General features: G+C 48.5%; 3 protein-coding genes and 1 pseudogene across 6 annotated transcripts; 2 read left to right on the forward strand and 2 right to left on the reverse strand.

Annotated features, from left to right (window-relative positions):
* Nucleotides 1–3350: 3350 nt before the first annotated feature.
* Nucleotides 3351–5562, forward strand: LOC108086848. Its single transcript, XM_017183899.2, has 2 exons — nt 3351–4470; nt 4634–5562. Exons 1-2 carry the CDS (start codon nt 3385–3387, stop codon nt 5480–5482), a joined length of 1935 nt encoding a protein of 644 aa, XP_017039388.1. The 5' UTR covers nt 3351–3384; the 3' UTR covers nt 5483–5562.
* A 1344-nt stretch (nt 5563–6906) lies between these two features.
* On the reverse strand, nt 6907–8223 carry LOC108086849 (cAMP-dependent protein kinase catalytic subunit 2). The gene is given in 5 exon segments (XM_017183900.2): nt 6907–7194; nt 7250–7478; nt 7481–7526; nt 7587–7752; nt 7808–8223. Coding segments are annotated over 5 exon segments (1068 nt in total). The 5' UTR covers nt 8221–8223; the 3' UTR covers nt 6907–6980.
* Nucleotides 8224–8325: 102 nt separating this feature from the next.
* LOC108086850 (cAMP-dependent protein kinase catalytic subunit 2) lies at nt 8326–10398 on the reverse strand. Of its 4 annotated transcripts, none has more exons than XR_006245799.1 (6): nt 10048–10398; nt 9277–9506; nt 9049–9214; nt 8719–8996; nt 8437–8655; nt 8326–8368 (listed from the first exon to the last, which is right to left on the reverse strand). XR_006245799.1 is itself a non-coding variant. In XM_017183903.2 (6 exons), exons 1-5 carry the CDS (start codon nt 10222–10224, stop codon nt 8447–8449), a joined length of 1065 nt encoding a protein of 354 aa, XP_017039392.1. In that variant the 5' UTR covers nt 10225–10398; the 3' UTR covers nt 8326–8368; nt 8437–8446. The 4 variants fall into 4 exon arrangements, 3 of the variants coding, with proteins under 3 accessions (XP_017039392.1, XP_017039393.1, XP_017039390.1); XM_017183903.2 differs by having other exon boundaries at nt 8437–8660; XM_017183904.2 differs by lacking the exon at nt 8326–8368 and having other exon boundaries at nt 8402–8655.
* A 574-nt stretch (nt 10399–10972) lies between these two features.
* LOC108086788 lies at nt 10973–12235 on the forward strand (annotated as a pseudogene).
* Nucleotides 12236–18285: the final 6050 nt, after the last annotated feature.

Genomic DNA, 18285 nt, shown 5'->3' on the forward strand with positions numbered 1-18285 from the left:
ACCCAAGCACCCCCCGGCCAACCGTTAATTAAACCCTTTTCGGATGCTGGAAATCTGTGGGCAAAGTTTTTCCATTAAAGGAAAACTCTGGCAAAGGCGGCCGCAGGCAACGAAATCAAAAAGTAAAAATTTATGAAGCGTTTAATTGAATTAATTAAAAGCAATAATACCTTGAAATAATTGCGCCTAATAGAAAAACTTTGCCACCGATTGCCAGTAGAGGAGATGCAGAGATACAGATACAGATACAGATACAGATACAAAGGCAGTAAGAGATACAGAAACAGACGGTGGAGAAGATCTTGGGCGTCTGTTTCCACTTTTGAGTGACAGAGTTATGCGAAAAATCCCGGACCCACCGCAGCACCAGCCATAAGTCAAAATTATCAACAAGATGGTGCTGGCCAGCACCAGGAGCAGGACCGAATCAGGAGCAGGCCAAAGCCAGGACCTCCAGCCAGTCAACTGTCACGCACGTAGGCCACGCAACATTGCGAAAAATATGTCTTTGATGTCATAAATCAATTACGAGTGGAATTGCCGCCACGTTGGCAGCAAGTTTTGAGCCCTGGCCCGGGATCCACCAGGATTTTCGCCTCCAGAGCCCGCAACTTGTTGGAGGTGACTCCCCTTGTGGCGCTTTTCCCCCTGATCGGAGGTTTAAGTCTGGAGTTTAAAACGTGACTAAATTGAGGGAACGAACAGTTCATCGCCGGCAACGCTGCCGAATTAAGTGGAGCAAATGAAGCGCATGAATTCCGTCAACTCCATTCTCTAAGTACATCTAATAGACTTTGAGTACTTTAAAAATAAAACTAAGGATTTTGAGCTTACACCAGTTTCTCAGTTTATTTTTTTCGGTGTGGTTCACCTTTTATATCAACGCTTCCCTGAGCCTTTTGTTCCGTAATTATGTCGCACACATGGCTTCAGGAGGAGGAGCCGGGGAAGATTCATCACCTCGAGTCCTGTCGAGTGCTAAATGTCAACGTGACATGTGCGAGGATGGCAGGGAATAGGAATGGGATCTGCAGAAGGCCTGTGTTAGTTTATCAAACATAATTAAGAAGTTCTTCCCTGGCTCTGGGAGAATAAACAGAAGTTTAATTATTTTGCAAGTCGCCGAGGCCCGGGGGCAAAAGCGATTGAGCCAGGAGCTCACCTTTTGACTTATGATGTATTGCGTGCTCTATGACGGCTGACAGATGACAGCTCACCTCCTGACAAATAGAACAGAAAGGAAAAGGATTCCTCAACTCTTAAAGCAGTCAAGTTCTTGAGACTTTCTTAAAGGCAGCCCCCACTAATTACTAAAAGTTGGGAAACAAGTTTTCCAGTACATTTGCATAAATCAAACAATTAGTCACGCCGTCTATAAAGAGTAATTCGAATGCCGGCGACCCAACTATTCCCAACCCAAGAACTACTGTCCACTGCCAGGACTCTTCTTATTTTGGTCCTTAATGTCTCCCCGCGGTGTTGTTTGAGCCTCGTCTTACAATGTTCCCTTACAACGGCTGCAAGAAATCCGGGGAAGGTGTCCTGCCGGATTCCTCCTCTAATTTATGCGACATTTGCTAGTTTGCCGTTTTGGCATAATAACTTCTAATTCACCTAACCGACCTTCGACCCTTTTGGGCTGCTCGTGTGGAGTCGAAACGGAAGTATCTACCACTCAGCACTCGGAGCGGCTCTAATTTATGGTTTTGGGCATTGGAATTTATGGACAAAAAGCTGAACAAAAATACAAAATACTCGTATTTGTTTCAAAATATAACGGCAGGCCCAAGGTGACAAACACTGAAAAAGTTCTGGGGATTTAGCTTGTTAGTCGAGAATGAAATACTCTTCTTCCTATAAAAGTCTAATTTCCGAAATGTACTTCTCGCTTAAAAAAACAATTAAATTCTGAGTAAATACATAAGAAAATCAAGTTTCCACTAATGTATTATATTGAACATTGGTTGATTGACATACCTTTATTAACAAGTCTGGAAAACAAAGAACACAATAGCGATTTTAACGACGAAGATTGTTGATATTTAAAAATAACTTTTATCGAACTCCCCAAACTGGCCCAAATAAGTTATATCAATCTCGAACCAATTCGAATGCATGCTAATTAAACTGGATTTTTACCACCTCTGATTAATCACGCAGTTCAGTAACCTTTCCTCACTCGAAGAGTATCGAGAACAAATGCGGAACTTGTCGAATAAATTACATAAGCAGCTCCAGTGACTCTGGCTTCTTGGGTTCTTTGTGGCTCTCTGGAAAGTTCGCTGCACTTAGTATATCCCCACTCCCCCTTTAAAAGTCCCACCTCTCCGTTTTATAAAGTTGTGCAACTTTTGTATGACTCGTTCTAAGGCGGAAAACTCGTTTACAAGCCTCCAAAACGAATCTGTGTTTGTTGGCTGTGCTTTAATTTAGCACATTTTATTAGGAAGTATGAGCGTCACACCTGGTACTCCAAGATGCACTTTGAGAAATGATGCAGACTTTTAAATCGAGTTTAAATATTATTATCATAGCAGTTTTAGTTGGCTGAAACATAATTATTAAGCTACTTTAATAGGCAAACTTAGGCTTTACGATCTTCTGCAGTAACTTCTCCGTTATCTGACCAATTTTTCTCTGTGTTGGGTACTTGCTTCTCGTGATATTCTCGATTCTGGCCGCTTTCGCCCGGCCATCGTATTTGGTAATCAGCGGGCAGAGCAGCAACAACTGCTGCGATGGCCAAGTTCAGTGGCCTCGAAGTGTGTTGAAACTGTTTTGGCCAGCTTTTATGATTGGGATATGATTTGTTCTGGAGTCTCGCCACTCGGTGGGAGAGTAAAACTGGGTTAAGCGTGGTCAGGTAGATCCCGAGATTGCCAAATTTCACAGCTCTATGAGCTGTTAGGCAATCTCCATCCCGTTCCACACTGTTTAGGCCCATCTAGTTTCGGGGAAACGATTGCCACACTAAATACTACAAAGAGTACAAGAAAATGCAATTAACCGGCTAGAAAAATCAAATGTCAATCACGTAGTGAGTCGCTGATGGAAACCTGTTGTTGTCTCCTTAACATTTCAATGACTTTGAACTTTTGTTTGCGCTGGTTTTGTCTGCTGTTGTGCAGCATTTACATATTGATTGTTGGCGTGACCCATTTGTTTGGGCCCTCGAGAGCGGCCCACGCCACTTCCACTTTCGTTGACTTTCTTTGTCCGTCGGCCGATCGCGCTTAATCAAACAAAGCCTCCCCCCAGAAGCCCCCGAGATCCCCGAGCTCTTCTAACCAGTTTGGCGCTTCGTTCTCGCTGGTTCTCGGGGCCTGGCTTTCATAAAAAGTCTTTGGTCAACTTTCTTGGGCTTCATTCGCGCTCGTCGTTACCATGAAAGCGGTTCTCTGCGCGATTTTCGTTGCCTTCCTGGCCACGCTTGGCCACAGTTTGCCTGCCCAGCTGCAGGAGGAGACCCAGGGATCCTTTGCCGGCAAGGTTTCCCAGCTCATCGCCCTGCAGCTCTTGAAATTCAACAAGGACATCGACGCCAACCAGGTGCACTCTCCCCTGGGAGTGGCCTCCATCCTGGCCGTTTTGGCGGAGGCCTCCGAGGGCGACACCTACTCCGAGTTCCAGCAGGTCCTCGGCTACCCCAAGGATCGTGACCAGCTGCGGGATGCCTACAGGAGGATTCTGGGCAGCTACCAGAACAGGGATGCCGCGGTGGCCCTGCCGTCCTTCCAGACCTGGCTGTACATCTACCGCAACAACAGCGCCCGCGCGGAGTTCCAGGACCTGCTCCAGAAGCACTACTTTGTGGATGTGAAGGACATCAGCCGACAGGAGTACGACTGGAACGAGCCCAACACCTCGCTGCAGCTCTCGGAGGAGAAGGAGAGCGGCGTCTCCGCCGAGGGAAGCACCGAGCAGAGCAACAGCAAGGACGTCATTGGGTTCGAGACCCTCAAGAGGATCAATCTGGACGACGAGGACATCCCAGCCATTCCAGCCGACGGCTACGGCCAGGAAATCATCGACAAAGAGGCCTCCAAGTTCGACCGCGACATCGACGACAAGCAGTATGTGGAAAAACCAGTTGCCCAGGCTGAGGCCGAGTTGCTGCAGAAAGAACAGCAGCAGGCCACCACCACGGAATCCGAGGAAGCCACCACCAGTCTCGCTGTGGAAAAACAGGAAAAACCAGACGTGGCAGCCGAGGAAAATCCAGCTGAGAAGCAGCAGAACAAGCGCAGCGACCAGGAGGAGAGCCAGATCAAGAACCTCGAGGAGAACGAGACGGTCCAGGAGGAGGAGAAGCTGGCCAAGATCGTGGCCACTCCCGCGGTGACCGCCAGTGAACCCGAGAAGGTGCGCCTGCCCCTCCAGAAGCTGGAGAACGCAGTCAAGTCGGTGGTCAAGGATGGCGGCGACGAGATAATGCTCGCTTTGGAGTCGCAGCTGGCATCCGTCAGTCGGGTAAGTTAGCAAGAAAATCTAATAAATTATAGGGGGAAAGTAATTAAAAAGTGAACTGTTATAATTTCTCAACTATTTCCTACTTATTCGTCATACAAATTTCTATTCTTAAGTGTAACTGGAACAACATATATCAATTAATTTTATCTTGATTTACTTTTAGGTCTATGGAGCCCGTAGTTTGTTCCGGCAGGACGACATCGCCTCCGCCTTGAGTGCCAACTCCATCACTGGTCGCTCGGCGGGATCCAAGTCCAAGATGCTGCTCTTCAACGGACTCTACTACCGCGGCAGCTGGGCGAACCCCTTCTACCAACTGAGGGACGGCAGTGACGAGTTCTTCTTCATGACCAACGAGGACGCGATGAAGGCCACCATGATGCACGCCCGCGGGAAGTTCCATGTGGCGGACCTGCCGCAGGTCAAGGCTCGAGTGCTGAGCCTTCCCTATGAGACATCTCGGTATGCCTTGTGCATTGTGCTGCCCGACGAAACGGAGGGACTGAGCGACGTGATCTCCCAGCTGCAAGTTAGCGACTTCCTGCTGGCCAAGAAGCAGTTCCAGATGAAGGACCTGCACATTTCCCTGCCCAAGTTCCAGGTGGAGGAGACCTCCCGCTCCGAGGCGATGCTCAAGCAGATGGGCCTGAAGAAGGTCTTCTCGAGGACCGAGGCCCAACTGGGCCTGCTCTCCGAGGATCCCGACGTCCACGTGGACGAGATAGTGCAGTTCGTGAATGTCCGCGTGGACGAGGGAGGCAGCAGTGCCAACTCCCTGTCCGCAGCCACAATGCAGGCCCGTTCGCCCAGCGCAGAGTCCACTGTACTTCCCGTTCCGGAGCCAGAGCCCGAACAGCCGGGAGTGGAGCGCTTCGAGGTGAACCGCCCCTTCGCCTACTTCATCGTGGACTTCCAGGAGTGCTTCGTTCTGGCCTCCGGAAAGATCTACACGCCCGAGTTCAAGGAGGACCTGCCGGGAGTTTCAGTCGAGGTGGAACTCGAGCAGTCTTAGTCTGCCAGCTTAGCCTACCATAAGTTTCGTAACGAATTTTCACCGATCCATGCAATAAACGTGCACAATTCATTTCCCAACGAAGCAGGACTTTCCCAGCGCAATCAAAACAACAATTAATTCGCTTACAGATGAGCGGCAAAGTAGCGAAGTAGCAGCAACCCCCGGGATTCAATTGTCCGTCCGTAATGTGAAATGTATCTGATGCAGGGCATCGCTAATTTCCCGAATTTGTCACTGGGTGAAGAGTGGCGATGTGAAGAGTGGAACGGGTTCGGGCGAATTCTCAGGCCAGTCGAGCATGAAGCGCATCCGCGCCACGTGTCCTGCGAACTCCGCTCCGGAACGAAAGCTGACAGGACTCCTCAAGTGGTCAATGGGCTGCAATTAAAATTCTCATTAGAATGCATGATGTCTTACTATCTGGCTGGCAGTCTGGCCAGGAAGTGCGAGCCCCTTGTTTCCTGCGAAAACCACCGAAAACGCATGCGAAAAGCAAAACACAACACGGAGAAAATGTGTCTGGAGTCTGAAGCCATTCAGGACATGGCGGGGATGGGATATCTGAAGGTCTGGAGCTGGAAAAGGCGCCAGCCTGGCGGGCGCCAAAAAGCAGAGGTAAAAACAGGAGTAAATGCGTGCCATGATTACAGCGATGACGACTTCCACCCCGAAGCAAAGCAGGGAAGCTCAGACGACTCCGAGGGAAGCTGCGGCGGAGACGACGGAGATGATGTTTCATCTTTTCCACATGAAAACTCACGTAACAAAAATTATGATAATCATAACTTTTCGCCCCCACACACCCCCTCCTTTCGAGGGCCCTTGTTTTGTTAGCCGGACAAAGGACCGTGGAAAGGTATTCGACTTGGACCGTGGACCTTGGACCGAGCCACTGAGCCACCGAGCACTGGCGTCTAGTTTTTCTGCCGTCTGGCCATTGCTCTATTTTTATTAAGTCTCTGCATATAAATCAATGTGGCCGATATGCAGAAGAGCAGAAAAAGGTATAAAAGATTTATGACCCTGGTCTAGCGGCTAGCGGGGAACTCGTTTAAATATTGTTTAACATAATTTCGTGCAAAAGTTTCCAGATGGGGCGATCTCTTTCAGCGAAAGCTACACCCACTCGCAGATAAGTAAACAGAGGGGCCATAAATCCATCCATCCACTTGCATCAGCGACAAACGTACGAGATTTATGGCACTGCCCCAAGTCTAATTACAAGTCAAGTTTGTCGAATTGAAAATTGGGGCTGCTGGAAATCGGAAAATAGCGCAACAAGTGTGGGAAATCGCTAAGGCAGCGAAGCCAGCTGTTTTCCCAGAAAACTCAAGCGGGGGAGTGTGGCCCCTCTCAAGACAAAGCTGTTGACATCTCACATGTGAGCAGCAGCTGTTGCAAGTCAAAGAAAAGTCGGGGTATTTGGAGACGAGTGTAGCTAATGCTGCCAAAAATCACAAAGTCAAACGGTCTAACACAAGTCAAACACCGAAAGTTAGAAATCCGCGAAGGCTTCCTCATGGCGCATGGTTTTGGCCTTGGGCCGCGGCTTTTCGGAGACCTTGTCGAAGTTGGAGATGTCCTCCGGGTTGCTGATGTTGGGCACATAGGGCGCATTCACGGTTTGGTTCAGGAGGGGGATCCACTCCACGTCCTTGAACCACTCGTGCTCCTTAATGTCCCGATTGCCGTTAATCAGGTTGCCAAACCTAAGGGAAAAGGGACCTTAATTAAGTTCAGTACCTATCAGATTTCGAACTTTACCGCTTGGACAGGTCCACCTGCAGCAAGTGATCCACCAGATGGCGGAGGGCCCCGCTGAAGTAGCTGGGCATCTTGTAGTCCGCCTCGCAGATCTTGTTGTACATGCTCATCACATCGCGGTTGTGGGCGGAAAAGGGCGAGTGGCCGGCCACAAACTCGAAGATCAGGACTCCGTAGGCCCACCAGTCCACGCTGGTTCCATAGGGCTTCGACTGGATAATCTCGGGGGAAGGTACTCCGGCGTGCCACACAGAGTCATCGTTCGGGTCTCCACTTTCTGAGTGGCAAGAAGAAACGTTAGCATACCTCTTTTAAGTGGAAAGTTCGAATGGGAAACCTTGGCAAATCCGAAATCAGTTATCTTCAGGTACCCGTTCTTGTCCATCATTATGTTCTCGGGCTTGAGATCGCGGTAGAGCAGGCTGCAGTGGTGCAGGTACTCCAGGGCCAGGAACACCTGGGCGGCGTAGAAGCGAGCCTGCTTCTCGGTGAACTTCCGCACCCTGCGGAGATATCAGTTGCTAACATTGGCGAGGAGCCTCCATTGGGAAGACTCACTTTCGGTGGTAGGTGAAGAGCTCCCCGCCGCCGATCAGCGGCAGGACGAGGTACAGGCTGTCGAAGTCCTTGTAGGAGGCGATCAGGTTGACCACGTTCGGGAACATCATGGAGCGCAGCACGTTCTTCTCGCTCATCACGTGGCCCACCTGCTTGGTCTTGATGATCTGGTCCTTGCTGAGCTGCTTGGAGGCGTAGTAGGCCCCCGTCTCCCGCTCCCGCACCAGCTGCACCTTGCCGAAGGAGCCCGAGCCCAGGGTGGCCTTCACTTCGTAGTCATCCAGGCCCGTGTTAGGCGAGGGCGTGTTCGTGGCGAACTTCTTGTTGAACTCCTCGCGCAGCTTGTCCAGGATGAGGATGTAGTCCACCTTGGGACTGAAGTGCATCTGCGGTTGCTCTGGTTGCGGCCCCATTGCCTACACTCTTCGCTATTTGGGCTCTTTAAAATCGCTATTAAAACTTAACTGGAATTTCGAATTTTTCTCTACGAGGGCATTATAAAAAGATCGGTTTGAAAATGAGTTTGGGAGCCAGGGCTACGTTGTATTTATGTAGTATCCCCTATTCCCCATTAGCAAATTCCGAGACTTAGACTTAGGTAAACAAATAGTACTACTATTTCTACGTACAAATTGACATTTAAAAATTCGCAAACAAATCGGGATGCCGATTTATTCGGGACTTCATCTTATCCTTGAACTCGAAGTTCTCGAAGTTGGACAAGTCCTCGGGGCCGGTTACGGTGGGCAGGTAGGGCGCCACGACCTCCTGGTTGAGAATGGCGAACCAGTCGACCCCCTGGAACCACGGGTGACTCTTCACTTCGGTGGCGCCCTCGTTCGAGTTTCCTAAACTGAGAAGGGGTGGCATGAGCACCTCCTGGAAGCCCCAACCCCAAGCACCCCACTCACCGCTTCGAGGTGTCCACCTGCATGAGGCTCTCAACAAGGCCCCTCAGCTGGGCCGTGAAGTAGCTGGGCATCTTGTAGTCGCACACACAGATCTTGGAGTACATCAATATCACGTCGCGGTTGTGGATGGCGAACGGCGAGCGTCCCGCCACGAACTCGTACACCAGGACGCCGAAGGCCCACCAGTCCACCGACTTGTTGTACGGCCTGAGTTGCACGATCTCCGGCGCCAAGTACTCCGGAGTTCCGCACAGGGTGGAGGTGCGACCGTCCACTCGCTGAGTGTTAGCCAAGGCCTTTAAAACAAGATCCACATACAGACTAGCCTACCTTTGCGAAACCGAAGTCCGTGATCTTGATGTAGCCCTTATGGTCGATCAGGATGTTCTCGGGCTTCAGGTCGCGGTACATGAGGTTCATTTTGTGCATGTACTCGAGCCCCAAGACCACCTGCGAGGCATAAAAGCGGGCCTGCTTCTCGTTGAACTTTCGAACCCTTTTGGGAGTCTCATTAGGTCCGGTCTACTGTCGTGTGGAATCAGTGCGATGGACACTCACTTGCGGTGGTAGTTGAACAGCTCCCCGCCGTTGATCAGGGGCAGGATCAGGTAGAGGTAGTCGAAGCACTTCGTCGAGTCCACCAGGTAAATCAGGAACGGGAACCGAGCGGCGTTCAGCACGTGCTTCTCGTTGTGAACGTGGGTCACCTGCTTGAGCCGCACCAAGTCCTCCTTGCTCATCACCTTGGCGGCGTAGTAGTTCTTGCCACCCTTTTCCTTGACCAGCATCTAATGGTGGGTTCAGCTCAAAGTATAGTTTCGAACATTTAAACTAGTGTCTTCCTTGCAGGCCGGTGGAAACTTGAAAAACCGGACATGCATAAGAGTAAAACAATCGGCCCTCTCCGATTTAAAGGATTGAACGCAGCTTGCTTGAGAATTTTGAATGAAGATTCTTCAAGGGTGTCAATACACACATTAAAAGGTATGCCACTTTGGAATCGGACTAAAAAAGGCAAAGTTATGGGCTGTGGGTCTCGTGAATTCGGCCTCGTATTGGCAAAACATCGGAAATATTTAAACGCAGATCGTTTAGGATTTAAATTGGTAAAATTAATGAAGTTGCAGGGTCTGAATAGGGTTCCAAAAATCAAACGTGTTCGATTTGAAAAATTTAAGCGTATAAAGGTTTATACAATTATCACAAACGTTTAAAATATGGGTTGCGGGAAATTGATAGAGTAATGGGTTTTGGCGGTCCAGATTGGATCACCTTTCGGCAATATATCCACCCTATGTTATCCCTAATCTGAGGAGCCTGGGAACTCACCACAGTACCAAAGCTGCCGTTGCCAAGGACAGCGCGCGTTATGTAGTTCTCCAGGTTGGTGTACGGCGACGTTGTCTGGCGGTTCCACCGCTCGTCGAAATCCCGGCTCATGGTGTCCAGGGTGGTGTTGTAGTCTTCCTTGGAGTTGAAGTTGAACTGCGTATTGTGCTGGCTCATAACAGCAGTCCGCTATTCGGCCAGTCGCGCATCTTACGACGCCTTTGCGGATGCCTTCCGTTGCGGAGCTGGACTAGCGAAACGATATTAAATGCCAAATCTATTCGGTGAGGGTCACTTGAATCACTTGGAATTTTGAATTTCATCACTTTTACACTGGGGCAGATAGTAAGTGACAAATGGGTCAAAGCCACAAGGAAAAGTCCAGGTGGAGAAGGACTTCTTTAAGACTGCTCTTCCAGGGAACAAAAGTTATGCGATACTCAAATTAAAACGGAATTCGCAATCTTATTCTGCCTCTGACCCAATATGATGTGGCTTAAAACAAAACACAACTCAACTTCTGGTAAAGGAAAAGCCAAGAGGTTGAAGTCCCAGAAATGGAGCACTTATGCCAGGACCACTTCTTTCAATTAGCCGCTAGAGCCTTTCGCCAAGGTATGACAAATTTACCTCTCCGCTTGCAGGCGACTGAGAAATGGCAGTTTCCTGCGACTGTGACTGAGTCCACACACATGTGCGTCTGGGTCCGACTTCTCGACATGTCCTGATGGCCTCGGCCTGCCCTCTCCCTCGTCTCCTCGCCGCAAAAGTAAGAAAAATTGCAAAACGTCCGCTTGATAAATGATGCTAACCAAGATTACATAAGTTGGTAATTTTCTAGTACATTTATTTCCACATGTCAGGCCAGTCGAGTTTGGAACTCCAGACCGCATCTTCATGTTGATGGACATGTGAGTGGGTTTCCATGAGATGGGACAGTGTAGTAGGCTTAGCGACCGGATGCCAAAATTGTTGCCGGCTTTTAAGGTAACTGTCGACCGAACCGTTTATTGGCCATTTCGGGCCGAGTGGGCCAGTCTGTTGTCATTGTCCCACCTAAATTGACAATTAATCATTATCTCTCGGCCGGGTCGGCATTCAGATTGGCAGATTGGGTCAGCTTGGCTTCGGTTTAGTGTCCTCTCGAGCCATGTGAAAATGGCTTTCTAAATATGCCCCCTGGTCTGGCCTAATGTCCTGGCATTTATCCTCGAGCCGGAGAACTTCATTATTGATTGGCCGACAAAGGGGTTTTGGGGCGACAAATGAAAGTGGCTGTCTGACTCATCTGCTTAGGCCACAAATAATTGAGCTCCGGCTTTTAATTCGCTTAAAACAAAACAAATCGTCACGTACTTTGGAACTTTCACTTGCTCGAGAAACGGGAGTCGTGCAAAAACTAAACAATTTCACTTAGCCAATGTGTATGCTACATATGCCAGTCGAAATCCCGGCTCATTTAACTTAGAGCCCAGCCCAGCCCAGCTTTGGCCGCCAGATAAACTCCAGTTGGCTAAGATATGTTAACGACGGCCATAAATAAGCGGATAATATCTGGAAAGCCTAGTCCTCCGTACATCCGAGCATGTGTGTGCTAAGCGGGCCAAGAGCAGATTAAGGCGACGCACACGTTTCTTGGCCGTTTCTTTCGGCCGCAGTCACACTTAAAATTCATTTGTTGTCTTGAAGGACTCAATCCCCCACTCCCCACGCCGGGCCAACGTTATGCAAAGTAATTGACGCCTCGATGAACTGTTGACACACATGGCATGTGTCTTTGGCGGGCTGGCTAATATTTGGCTTAGTTATCAGAGGCCATTTTTTGGGCTTAAGTAGGTGAATGTCCCGGGACTATGGCCGAATTCAATTATGCTGAAAGGTTTCAGTTTTCCACCCCCCACCACCCCGCTGAACTCCGACCACTGAAAGGCCGGAAAAGCAGCTGCCGGCGGACTGGCCTCAGCCATTAGCGCTAATCTCCGCACAATCGGGAATAAATCAAGGCACGCTCTGCACTCGCTGGCCGGAAAATGCATTCGGTTGTAGGCTTTGGGTTCTCGGCATTCAGCATTCGGCATTCGCCATTCACCATTTGGCATTTGGCATTCAATTCAGCTCACAGTTCAGCGGGCAGCAACAATGTAGCGACTCCCGGACGAGAGTCCCGGCCGGGAAACCTTCCGCCTCACCGTTCGAGCTCAGAAGGTGTAACTAATCCGCTGGCCATGTGACTTTTGTCATGCGCCGATGTCAAATACTACACACGAAAATCGACACCCGACAGCCGATGAACCCTTGCCAATCCGATGGCGAAGGTTTTCCACTCGATTCCACCCTGAAACACGGCCGAACGGCCTTCCACCTTCAATCAACGGACCTCCAACTCCACCCTCATTCCTACTCCCTCCGATTGATTCCGGTGTTCGCTTCGAATTGCCGCTTGTAATCCCTTGATTCGTCAATACACTTTGAAAAACTGCGGCTATAGAATGCAAATAGTTTGCTAACTTCTTGGAAGAGGAAATGATTTTTGATAATGGAAAGCTAGTTATTAAAATCAAATCACAAATAAAATGAGTTTTACTTTTCATAGAATTCGCTTGGTGCTTTAAAGTGGTTTGTTTTTCCAAGTGCATATCCAGAGTAATCAGGACGAAACTGCTCTGCGGGTGGTCCCCGTTGACATTTTGCAGTTGGCTGACTTCGTCCGTATGAGGGATTTTCCACCGCGCGGTGAACTTTTGGCTTGACAATAATTTTCATAATTTCCCATTCCCAGAAGGCGGCTACCTTGCCGGGGGCTCCATAAATCAGCCGCGAACTATTGACACAACCCGTTGGCCATAAATCAGGGGGATCCGCGGACATCAGGTTCACACACACGGCCAGCCATTTGCCTTTTAGCCATATAGCCATATTCTAAACAAATTGGCCCCAAATCGGCCGAGACTATATCGATATTGGAGCGCATCCGTGAATTTTCCGGCGAGCCAAAATGCGCGGACAAATAATGCCGACAAAAGCGCGGAATAAAACAATTGCCACAGTTTTAACATTCTGCCATAAATAAACATGAACCGGCTTTCTGTATTTGGTTATGGGTTCTGGTTCTGGTTGTGATCCTGCGAGCAGGACCTCTTCCGCCGGAGAGTGCAAAATGCTCAACATTTTATTGAAATTCAATTAAAGTCGTATTTCAATAATTGGTCACGCATGGTGCGCATTTCCGTGCCGGTCCGCTCCTAAATGCCGCTCCACAATTTATGACTTTTCAATTCGAATTTTTTTCGCATTCGGGGGCAATTGAAATGCTGCCACTTGGCCAGTATCCTTTGTCCCTTGGTCCTGGGACCCCCGAATGGAAATCGGAAATTGTTGCAAAACTCGCCTGTTCGGGAGGAGTTTGCTGCATTAGGCTGCAAGTTCTTATCAGTTTCTGGGCTCACCCTTGTCACCCGAAAACCGCCTCCCCGTCCCTCCCTTCGATTTTTTCTACCATTTCACCCTCACGTTAAGTGTGCAGCATTTTGCGTGATTTGTGCGAATTTCTCTGTCTCGTTGAGGCCGATAAAATTCGGCGAGGGCGGGGGAAATGGGAAATGCGATACGGGGTGGTTAGTTTGTGCCACTGCCTTTGTTGATGCTGTTTAGTGCCATAAATTCTTTTTTTACTTGTCATATCTGACTTCGGTCTCTCTCCATTTAGGCACAGATCATTAAGTTTTGCACTGCGTCTATCTGATTTAAAGACGGCAACATGTGTAGCCATGGTTCGGGTGCCCATCCCCTGGATTTATCAAAATGTCAATTGCCCCGCAGAATGTCACGGCTCTTTAGATCCAGCTCCACTCGAAGAGGCAGGCATCCTCTAATTAACGAGGCGTTGACGCCGCGTTTCGGCGGATTTCTTAGCAAAAAATCAATTTGATTGAGGCCGACTGTTGCTCAATTCGGCAACTTCGGCGGAGACCAAATTACATCTATCAAAACATCAGCACTGTCAACGGAGAGCAGACAAAGCGTTTGATTTGCATTTATTTCGGGTTTATATGCGAAGATGTCGCAAAGAAATCGGTGCAGACATATGGTACTTATATTTAATCTAAACTAGTCATTAGTTCAGAAGGCTTTACAGCCCATAAATTACTTTTTATATTTAACATTAAAAATAAATGAGCCATATTCGTTGTTACTTTAGTCCGACAATAAAGCATTTTTTTATTTTTATATTTTTTTGTGTGCTTGGCGTCTGCGTGATTACAGCCCCACCCCCGCACTCAATTATCACATATTTTTACCACGCATGAACATCATTAGGGGTGCAGTTGCATTCCTCGATCCACACCAGCCGCAAAGCGCAGTGCAAATAATCAACCTGAGGCATGATCAAAGTGATGTTGACAACGACATCTCCTGGGTGTGTCCCATTCGCCAATCCCTGTGTCCCCAGTATCCCCTTTGCCGACCGACAAAACTGTGGCCATATTCCGCGCATCTTTATGATCGCCTTAGATCTCCGCTGGCTGCCAACATATTTTTGCACGCCAAACATTTTATTTTGACAGGCATGCGATTTGCACGCTTAATTGAGACAGGTGCATTCCAAGGAGGGCCGAAAAGCGGAGGTTCGGCGGAGGGGAGGGGGAGTTTTGGGCAAATCGGAGGAGGAAGTGCGGCCAAGCTGCGACATGTGTTCCCTTATGGTGTCGCACAAACGCGGAGATTTATCATCGTGCCACATGGCACGTGTGTTTTCCGTTTCGTCGCCTCCGCTCCGCTGCGATTTTCACGGGAAAAGCCAGCGACGCTCGCCAAATGCAAAATTAACAACCTAATTAATAGTTGGCCCGGCCAGGACAGGTCCTCATCCCATCCGCAATTCAGATTCAGCGCCGCAGTTCCCTGCTTCCCTGCGAGATTCCACCCACGAAAACCGCTATCTGTTTGAGGCAGCTGCTCCCGAAGTGCTGGCCATTTTTCGCTCAGTGCATCGATGCCGGGGCGCGACCACGCCCACCCAACTTGTTGGCAATTGCAGCTAGCCCGAGTGCTCTTAATGGATTTTATCCGGAGTATGATGTGGCGCAGAGAAGCGGGAATTTTAGGGACCATCGCACATAAAACAACTTAAATGGGCTTAAAAACAAGAAATGCTAACATTTGATTTAATCCTTTTTTAAACAAAACTCATAAAGTACAAGCTATTTAAGTACTTTATCTGCAGTATAAAATGTCAGTCTTATAAAATGGTTTAGTATTGGAAGGAAGATGTGATTAGTTTTTAAAGTATTTTCCTATTTGTGTACATTAAACCCTTAAACCAAAGTTTAGAATTTCTTTTAGGTATCTCTTGGTCGGACTAAATGTCTAAACATTTTCTACATGTCGCTTGGCCGTTTTTTAATTGGACCCATCTCGGATCACGCCAATATTTTCGAGCAGCGGAACCGCAAACTAGGAGTAACTAACGGCCAGCGGGCGGCGCTGTCAAAGTCAGCTGCTCCACATCCCCACCCCCTGTTCCCCCCTGCCTTCAGACTTCCCATCCTGGTGGAAACGTCTAAAACGTTGGAAAATTCAAAATTGACTGCCGGACCCCTGGATGTCCGAGTCGAGTATTGAAGGCGTTTGCGGTGGGACTTCTCTCTTCGGGCCGGACGTTTATTGAACATTTTTACTTGCGGTCGAGGCCCCGGGAAAATGGTATATGGTATGGAATGGCGGGCCAACCGGAAGGGGGTTCCTTTATTAATTTTTGTGTGAGCTCGTCTCGATTTCACGGACAGCCTTAAATGCAAATCGCTGCAAATGGGATTTGTTGAAAAGGAGGTTTACAATCTGAGCGCTGAGAGATGAAAGCTGGGAACTGGGAACTGGTAACTGGGAGCCGGGAGGCAACGAAATTGGCCAAAAAAATGCGTTAAATGCAAATTGGATAAGATGTCGTGTCAGAGGAGAGAACACTTGCATGTGGCTGCCAAGGCGGATATCCTCCGCCTATCGCTGAACATGGCTGAAAGCGAGCCGAGAAATCCGAGAGTGGAAACTTTAAAGTGGATTATATCGCGAGGATGTCCCCCAGAACGCCGGGTGCTATCTCCTGCGCCTTGGAAACATAAATCCGTGAGTTTTTGCGGGCCAAATTTATGGCGCTCGCGACACTCGCGAAAGTTTTGGCGGCGGCGGCGGCATTGTTGTATTTATGACCGCGACATGACCTGCTCACATAAACGGTCGAGTAACGAGTCCTGAATCCCGAGATCCGAAAGTGTTGCCCGCCGTACGTGCGAGTCCTGCCAGGAAATTGGATTTGCCGGAGGATGCGAAGGATGCCGAGGATACGGGCCATCCTTAGCGGGCCAAGATGCGCCTCTTAAATCTGCACGCCTGTCAATTTATATTCTTGATCGAAATTTATGTGCGCTCCCCTAATGAGCAAAATGCAGCGCGACAAGGATAACAAGGATCCCTGGAAAATATCCAGGAATCGCGGAAAACAGGGGCCTGGCACTTTGCCCCAATTTCAATTGAAGTTAATTACGTGGAACATTGTGCTCAGCAGCTCAATCTGGCGATTTACATTGGCCAACCCCAGAGGGAAAAAATGGAAGCCGAATCCATTCAACCGGATGCAGGATGTCTGGATTTCGCTTATGACTGCAGAATCTACACAGGACGTACTTCGAAGTGTGTTTGCCGAATGTCTCCGGGCTGAATGGTCAGTCCAGAACGTAGCCATAATTATTGTTATGTTAATGGTGACCATCGGCAGGGAAACTAAGAGCAGCTTTCGGGGTTGATTGGGTTTCTGGCCATAAAGCCATCAACGAGATTTGGCTATCGACAAATGTTGTTTGTCCATCGCTTTCTGTTTGCCCTGCGACTTTGCATAAAAATAAACGAGTGGCGTCGTGGTTTGGGAAAATATTTATGAAGCCTTTGTCGGAAATCAAAGTTCACTATTCCTTCTTCGGTCTTCGGGCTTACTTTTCCCAGGGAAAACAAAAATATATTTTTGCGTTAATTTAATTTTTGGGTGCCATGCTTTCGATAAAAAAAATGTGTACAAATTTCTCAAGTTTATCATCTGATAATGAGGGCCGTGGCCAATGTCTTTACTTCTCCGGTTAAGTGCCGGAAAGTGTGCCACTGTTTTGTGGCTCACCCATTAAGTTCACTCCCACTTAGCCTGCAGAAAAGGGGCGTGGCACTCGCACTCCTTTTTTACGATTCGCTACAGCGAAAGGGGCGATCTGCATCTGATCCAGGCGTCAGCGGTCCTGATAGGTGTGACACGTCCTGTGATTGATGAAATGTTTGGCCATAAACCCGACCGAAAAGAGGAAGAACCCGAGCAACACGGACCGCCAACTAATTTCCACATTTTTCACATTTACGAAGACAAATTGAGGTGCGAACTTGGGTCGAGGCAATAAAAGTGCCGAGTATCAAAACAACAAAATCTTCGCCATAAAAAAAGAGGTGGAATTTTGGGGGAGGAAGGGTTGTTGGTGGCAGGCATGCGAAATTCCCGAATGCCAATTGTTTCTCGATTCTCGAGGAGAAATCCCTGCGAGCTGAGAAGTCGCATTATGAGCGGGGGAAAAGGGAAAGGGGTCGGAATCGGAATCGGACCACTATAAAAGTCAATATCTGGGACAATAAATTTGCGACTCCTCCGATACAGTTTCACTCTGCTTTTGAGTTAGAGTTCGTGGCGAATCGGTCGCCATTTGAGTTTTCCTATTTCGGTTTAGTTTTCCATTTCATTTCGTTTTATATGCCCGGTTCGCCAAAAGTTGTCAATGGCCATAAACGCTGGCCCGCCAACCACCCACTTTCCTTTGACTTTTCAATGGAACCCAGCAGCAGCCGCAGACTTTCCCCTGGTTTCCCTATTTCCATTAGCATAATGTCTGATTCGACTGAAAGATCTGATGCGGACTTTGATTCCCTGGCTCTCACTTTCGATTTGCCACAATTCTATTTTATTTATTCGCCGGCCAGCGAAATTACATTTTAAAAAGTTTGCTTCTCGTTTGTTTTATTTGTTTCTGCTTGGGAGTACAACAAATTTTTATGGCTAATGTATGCGCATGGGAAATTGTTTTCGGATTCATCCCGAGAGGTGGGGATTTATCCATGAGGTTTGCTTCTTGATTCTGCGCGACCTTGAATGCTGCTGCGTTTATTGTTAATTGTTAATCGAGTGCCAATGCCATGTCAGCGGCGACCTTG

Source organism: Drosophila ficusphila, unplaced genomic scaffold, assembly GCF_018152265.1.
Source record: "Drosophila ficusphila isolate 14025-0441.05 unplaced genomic scaffold, ASM1815226v1 contig_791, whole genome shotgun sequence".
Classification (NCBI taxonomy): Eukaryota; Metazoa; Arthropoda; class Insecta; order Diptera; family Drosophilidae; genus Drosophila; species Drosophila ficusphila.

Coding starts and splice junctions, on each gene's coding strand:
- LOC108086848 (XM_017183899.2), top strand. CDS start 3,385: ATGAAAGCGGTTCTCTGCGCGATTTTCGTTGCCTTCCTGGCCACGCTT. Junction 4,471..4,633: donor AGCTGGCATCCGTCAGTCGG/GTAAGTTAGCAA, acceptor ATTTACTTTTAG/GTCTATGGAGCCCGTAGTTT.
- LOC108086850 (XM_017183903.2), bottom strand. CDS start 10,224: ATGAGCCAGCACAATACGCAGTTCAACTTCAACTCCAAGGAAGACTAC. Junction 9,507..10,047: donor ACGGCAGCTTTGGTACTGTG/GTGAGTTCCCAG, acceptor ACCCACCATTAG/ATGCTGGTCAAGGAAAAGGG. Junction 9,215..9,276: donor CTGTTCAACTACCACCGCAA/GTGAGTGTCCAT, acceptor GACTCCCAAAAG/GGTTCGAAAGTTCAACGAGA.